Here is a 7,587-nt window from a genome sequence, read left to right as displayed (position 1 = left end):
TGGGTCAGGAGTATATTATATACTATGGGTTCAAACAATGCTTCACATCCATTTCCAACAATTATAAGAATGTTGAATCAATTGTTTTCTCTCTATCCAGGCTGGGATTTTCTCTGGGTTGTAGTAAACTGGATCAAGATTGATTACACCATGAGAGTCATTGTAGGCTATGGCTTCTGGAACTGGAGTGAAGAGAGTTCAGAGGGAAGAGAGTTCCCAGGCTTCTTCATTAGTATGTTCCCTGTGATCTGCAAGGCTGTCTGCATCTGTAAAACACTTTGAAGATGAAGGCACTACCAGAAGCAGCTGAAGCAGCCCAGCCTCACACTTCTGCTTCCCTGGTGTTTTTTGCTAGGGTCTCTATCACTGTGAGAGGCAAGCTGTTACCCTGCTGACAGTAATAAAGTGCAACATCTTCAGCCTCCACATTGTTGATGCTGAGGGTGAAATCTGTCCCTGACCCACTGCCACTGAACCTGGAGGGGATCCCAGAGATGGACTGGGAAGCATACTTGATGAGAAGCCTTGGAGCCTCATTTGGTTTTTGTTGATACCAGTATAAGTTTGTGCTAATACCCTGGCTGGCCTTGCAGGTCATGGTGATTCTTTCTCCTGGAGTCACAGACAGGGTGGCTGGAGACTGAGTCAGCACGATGTCACCTCTGGAGGCTGAAAACATACAAGAAATATTAGTCAGAACAAGACATTGCATTTGAAGGTCACTCCTAAACTATTTTTTTAAAAAGATAATTTTTCCTATCAATTTCTTTAAACAGGAAATCAAATTCCATGTGAGGCTAGCTTCCTAATGATGTAAAAAATTCTCTCTTTCATCACCATCTCCACTTTTTGACAAGTGTAAACACTCTTACCTGAAACCCAGAACAGAATCCCAAGGAGCTGAGATGTGGACACCATCTTCCAGCTTTCCCTGTGTTTATGTGTGTCATGACACAGCCCAGAGAAAGACTTTCTTATACTATTCAAAGAAGCAGGAACACTAGAAGGAAGAAGTATTTATGCAAATGATACTGACTTTATATTGCTCGCAATAAAGAACTCCTCTGTGCCATCTTGAATTATATCTCCCCCTTCTGGCTACTTGATGAGATGCTAAGATTTGAAAGTTATTTGTGCTTTGTATCCCACAATACAAGGTTGCAAAATTAACACAGTCTAAGTAAGTATCTTGTATAAATTCAGAAGTTTGAAAGGAAGAGCATGGTCTTGGTGCAGGATTATATTTTCTTACTTGATGTTTCTTACAATATGAGCTCAAGCATTTTTAATTGTCTGAACATACACCAAGCATAACAATATATAGTATTAAAGAAATATCATGCTATTGAGATATCATGGACAAGAAATTAGAAAGAGTGCATGTCTTAGGAAGACAGATTTCTCCAGTAGGGAGAATGGGAGCTTTATACAAGTTTATAGTCTACCACAGTAGAGAAAAATTTCAGAGATCAGGATTTCAAAATATCTGTTTAGCACTTCCCAGATAAAAGCCAAATATTGTACCTTGCTTATCTTACCACCAAGAGTGATGCAGAGTGCCCCGGATGTATTTCTAGAATGTTCAAACAAATTCTTTCCCTAGTACATGATTTTTCACACTACTTAAAAGACCATGATGCTGAGACAGTCTAAATCAGGAGAGAAAATTGCATCAGGTCCATTTTAAGAAAGAGACATTACTGTCACTTGGGCCAGATGACCAAGCTAAAGCATAATTATTATATAAAATATCTAAGCATTTTTAAAATGGTCAAGAGCTGCAATATGAGCTGCCAAGATTCTAGAGTTATAAGGATAGGGAAGGCGAGCCCTAATTCGGTGTAAAATCAGTGTGCAATTTCCTCAAACAACTACAAGTAGGACTACTACATGACTTAGCTATGTCATTCTAGTGGTTATACCCAAAGGATATATAGACTATGGCAGACATTAATGCACACCCATGCATTTTTTGGATGTATTCTCAATAGAGAGGGAATGGAATCAGCTAAAATGTCCACTACATGATAAATGATTAATTAAAATGCAGTATATTTATACAGAGGTATTTTTCAGCTATGAAGAATTATGAAATTATGAAAAATTTCAGAAGATGGATGGACCTAGAAAAAATTATAGTGACTGAACTATTCTTGTCCCTGATAGAAATTTGCCACATGTCTCCCTGATGTGTTAATTGTAACTTCAAATTTTTAATTTGTCTGTTTATCTTGATCTAAGAAGCTAGAAAGGGGCCTCCAAATTGGGATGTCTTTGGAGGGATGAGAGTAGACACATGTGATAGGAAATTAAAGTAGGTGGGTACTTTGGGAAGAAATACTTGCTCATGATTTGGAGTAAGGGACTGAGAAAAAAGTAGGGTTAAATATGTTAAAATGATTTAATAATCACCAAAAGAAAACAAATCAGACTAGTAAACCATACTTAATGAGCAAATTCCGTTTTATTAATAATTGATTTTTTTCCTCACAATATAGTCTAATTATGGTTTCCCATCTTTCTATTCCTCCCAGCTCCTCACCAACCCCCGCCCCGTGCTTCCATCTAGAGTCAAATACTTTCTATATCTTATGAGAAAGAAAACAGGCTTCTATGCAATAAATAATATCAATAAATAATAAAGTAAAATAAATTAAAACAATGACTAACACTTTAGAATTGGACAAAGTAAACAAACAAAAGGAAAGATCCCAAGAAAGAAATTCAGTTGCTTGTACACTCAGGAATGCCACATAAACACTAAACTGGAAGCTATAATATATATGCAAAAGACCAGTAGGGTAAAAAGAGAAAAGAAAATTATATAAATACAATGAAATTCAAATAAACAATGACAAAATTTTAAAATGGAAGAACTCTAACATGACATTAAGAGACAAGGAACCTCCAAACATGTTGAGTTCATTTTCTCTTGGTTATCTGATGCTGTGCATACAACATATCCTAAAGAGTAGTTTGTTTTCTCAGGAAACTAAATTTTCATTTGGAAATGGTCATAGGTCATTGACTGGAGACAGACTCTGTTTAGGAATGGGGCATGTGTCCACTTCTTTCAGCTCCAGGACCCCAACTGGTGCAGACTCTGTACATGGTGCCTCAGTCCCTGTTCATTTGCATGCCAATCATGGTGATTTTTAAAACCTTGTTTTTTTGGTGTCTCCTTCACTTGTGGTTCTTACACTCTTTCTAACCTCTTCTTCATGATCCCTGAGTCCAGTGATTCAGTGGAGATATTCCATTTAGGACTGAGTGTTCCAAACTCTATCACTCTCTGCATACTGTCTGGTTGTAAGTCTCTGTATTTGTTCCCACCTGCTGCAGATAAAAAAGCTTCCCTGATGATAGCTGAGCAGAACAGTAATCTATGCGTATAATAGAATGTCATTAGTAATCATTTTATTGATTGTTTTTGTTTGACTGATTGTTTTGTTTGTTTGTTTGTTTTAGAACAGTAACATAAGATTTTACTTTAGGACTCTGGGCTATCTAATCTCTGCTTCTTGGCCACACAAGCAGCATTGGGTATGGGTTCCATCTTATGGAGTAGGCCTTCGGATGAATCAGTTATTGCTTGACTACTCCCACTAAATTTGTGCCACCATTGCACTAGCATATCATCCAGACAGGAAAACAATGTGAATCAAAGAGTATATGGCTGGCTTGGTGGTTTACCTTTGTCCTATGTTACCCTGCAAATACCTTTATGTACCAAACACAGTAGCACATAGAGTTAAAGGCTCTATGAAGCATTGTTCAACTCTTCCATGTTCAATGAGGCCTTGTTGTCAGTTTTTGGATAGCAACCTATAGTCTGGCAACAGTATGGGTTGTTTGGAAGTTCTCATGGTTAAAGTTCCCTTTAACAAACAATTCAATTAGATGTTAAACAATCACAGTACAGAAACTACAGTTGGTGACAGGAGATGGCCAACTGGGGTTCTGCATCCCTCATATTTTGGTGATTTCATTTGTTATTCCATAGTGAGTTGTTCAATTTCCATTAGTTTATTGTTTCTCTTGTTGCTGATATCCAATTCTGATTAGTGGTGGTCAGATTTGCAGAAAACTGACAATTTCAGATTTCTTGTATATGATGAGACCTGCTTTGTGTTCAAGTGTGTCACCAATTTTGTAGAAAGTTCCATGAGGTGCTGAGAAGAAATTATGCATTTTTTTGCATTTGAGCAAAATGTTCTGTAAATACTTGATAGGTCCATTTGCTTTATAAAAACTGTTAGCACCAGTATTCTTCTGTTTAGATTTTTGTCTGGATGACCTATCCAATGATGAGAGTGGAATTATAAGGTCTCCCACTATGAGGGTGTGAGGGTAAGTATATGATTTAACCTATAGTAGTGTTTCTTTTTTTTTTAACGTGAGTGCTCTTGTGTGTAGCATGAATCTTAAAAGTTCTTATTAATAAAACAAACCTAGAGCCAGGTATTGGGTTAAGCTGGAAGTTCAGAGAGGCAGAACAAGCCACAGCCACCTTACCTTGGCAATTCCTCAGCTGATCCTGTTTCCTCAGACTGGAAGCCTCTGAGTCCTCATCCAGAATGAATCTTAGCTGAACTGCTGCTAAATGCCTAAAAGCTTAACTAGGCTCCAGTTCCTCGTCCTCATGCCTTAAATATCTTTCTGCTTCCTGCCATCACTTCGTGGAATTAAAGGCTCTTGTGATTATACCTAGCTGTTTCCAGTGTGGCTTTGAACCCACAGAGATCCAGACAGATCTCTGCCTCTGGAATGCTAGGATTAAAGGTGTGTGTGCCACCATTTTCTGGCTTCCATATCTAGATATCTAGTGGCTGTTCTGTTCTCTGATCCCAGATAAGTTTATTAGGGTGCACAATACTTTGGGAAACACAGTATCACCACACTTGTGTTTGATATATAGATATTAAGAATTTCAGTGTCCTCTTGATGGGTTTTTCCTTAACGAATATGTAGTGCCCTTCTCTGTTCCTCCTAATTAGTTTTGGTTGAAGTCAATTTTAACAGACATTAAAATAGCTATACCTGATTGCTATTTAGATGCAATTGCTTAGAGTATCTTTCTTTCCATTATTTTACCCTGAGGTGATGTCTTTCATTGATGGTAAGGTATGTTTCTTGAATGCATAAGAAGGAAGAAACCTGTCTTCCATTCCATTCCAATCTGTTAGTCTATATCTTTCTATTGGGAAGTTGAGGGCATTGATGTTGAGAGTTATCAATGAACATTGTGTGGTGATTTGTGATACTCAGCTTTGTTGTTGTGGAGTTGGAGTGTGATTGTGTGTTTGTGTGTGTGTGTGTGTCTGTATGTAGTTGAAGTTTTCCTATGTTCCACCTGCCCTATGGTCAGGACCAATGTCTCTCACCTGCCAGTCCTACAGCCACTTGGACCCAAGTAAACACACGGAGGCTTATATTAATTAAAATGCTTGGCCATTAGCTCAGGCCTACTACTGACTAGCTCTTACACTTAAAGTCAGCCCATTTCTGTTAATCTATATGTCACCACATGCTCTGTGGCTTTACCTGTATGCCATTACATGCTGCTTCCTGCATGGCAGGCTGGTGTCTCCTGACCCAGCCTTCCAGCCTTCCCACAATTCTCCTTCTTTGTTTATCCTGCCTATATTTCCTGCCTGTCTCCTGGACAATCAGTATTTTATTTATCAACCAATCACAGCAACACATTCACAGCATAGTGAGCAATATCCACAGACTCTGAGTGTGTGTGTGTGTGTGTGTGTGTGTGTGTGTGTGTGTGTGTGTGTGTTTCCCTTCTGTTGACTTTACTAATCTGAGATTATTCATTCCTTTTTGTGGTTGTAGACAACAACTTCAGGTTGGAATTTTTTCTAGCCTTCTGAAGGACTGGATTGTAGATGAATACAGCATATATTTGAATTGTAATTGAAAGCTTGGGTTTTCTCATTGATTCTAAATCCACTTTCAAGACTTGAACTGTTTCATTCATTTCCTTCCACTGTTTGTTTTTGCTTCACAGATTCCTTTAAGAGAGTTATTCATACCCTCTTTAAGGACCATTGTCATATTTATAAAGCCTATTTTAAGGTATTACCTTGTCCTTCAGTTATGTTATAATACATGGGGCCTACTGGGGTAGGGTTTCTATGCTCTAGTGAAGACATGTCCTGTATGTTAATGATTATGTTTTTACACTAGTGTCTAGGTATCTGGGATTGGGAAAATTATAAATATGGGTTCTGATACCTGGTCTTGCCTTTATTGAGTGGGTGTTTTATTGCTTAATTTTTGTTACCCTCTCTGGTTCTTAATAGAGTATGGTGGCTGTGTGTTTCCTAGTGTGAAATTCTTTAGGGGTCCTGACTGATGTAACTGTGGAGCCTTCCAAGCAAAATATGTCCTGCAGGATTGGGAGCTGACACTTAGGAACAGGATTGGCTAGGAGGGTGGGGGTGAAGATGTCCTCAGAAAGGAATGAAGGGAGTTCTGCTAGGATCTGTTTAGAGCCCTGGGAATAGGGGCAGAGGGTGAGCATGGACCACAACAGGTAGTCAGCTACAGAACTGGGAGTAGTTCTGGAGGATTGGATATGTAGGAAATGAGGAAGTGTGAAGATCCGTAGCTCACTTACCTGCTTCACTTGCCTACTTTTTTCTCTTGTAGGCTTGGATGGCAGGTTCACAGAGAAAGCCTATTAGTATTGGGGGCTGAGATATCAGGATGAGTCAGATAGGGAGATTGGAGGAAAATATCTCTGTGATGCTCTTGAGATAGAGGCAGACAAGGGGTGAATGCTAGCTAGTGGTCTGCTATAGAGGTGGGGGTGAGACTTGAGGATTGAATTTGGAGAAGAGGAAGGAGCAATGATGTTCTGCAGTTAGCCTATCTGCTTCTCTGTCCTCTTTTTCTGGATATTTGCCTTCTGTAGTTCATGATAAACAGTTTAAAGATGTCTCATAGGACCTTTATTGACTAAGCAGTACCATAACATACTGTGTAAAATTATGTTTGTATATATAAAGTCATAAAATGAATCATTAAAATATTTCTTTTTAAAACATAGCATTGTAACTTTGGGCAAAGCCTGTTATGAACAGAGACTAAAGAACTGGATCAGTAGTCAAGTGCACTTACCGCCATTCCAGAAAAATCTAAGTTTGGTTCTCAGCACCCTTGTCAGGTGCTTCACAATCAACTGTAACTCCAGCTTCAGAAGATGGGATCAAACACCATTTTCTGGCCTTTGTGGAACTTTCATACACATTTTATGTATTTATACAGACACATATAAATGCACATAAATAAAACTATAATTTTATAAACTATTATATGTGACAAATAGCTAATAAGTATTTTTAAATTTTATTTTAATTTTTTTAAATTTTATGTGCATTGGTGTTTTACCATGGGTGTCTGGTTGGGTCCCCTGGAACGGGACTTACAGATAGTTGTGAGCTGCCATGTGGATGCTGGCAATTGAAAGCAGGTCCTCTGAAAGATCAATTAGTGCTCTTAATCACTCAGCCATCTCTTCAGCCCTCTAATAAGTATTTTTAAATGTTCAACATACATTTTCATTGGGGAAAT

General features: G+C 38.4%; 1 gene segment (V, D, J or C); it reads right to left on the bottom strand.

Annotated features, from left to right (window-relative positions):
• Positions 1-322: 322 nt before the first annotated feature.
• Positions 323-921, bottom strand: LOC118580155. The segment is given in 2 exon segments: positions 323-669; positions 873-921. Coding segments are annotated over 2 exon segments (393 nt in total).
• Between the last annotated feature and the right edge of the window lie 6,666 nt (positions 922-7,587).

The sequence above is a fragment of the Onychomys torridus genome, chromosome 3 (genome assembly GCF_903995425.1).
Source record: "Onychomys torridus chromosome 3, mOncTor1.1, whole genome shotgun sequence".
NCBI lineage: Eukaryota > Metazoa > Chordata > Mammalia > Rodentia > Cricetidae > Onychomys > Onychomys torridus.
The sequence above is the reverse complement of the archived record's forward strand: the minus strand, read 5'-3'. Positions and strand labels throughout refer to the sequence as shown.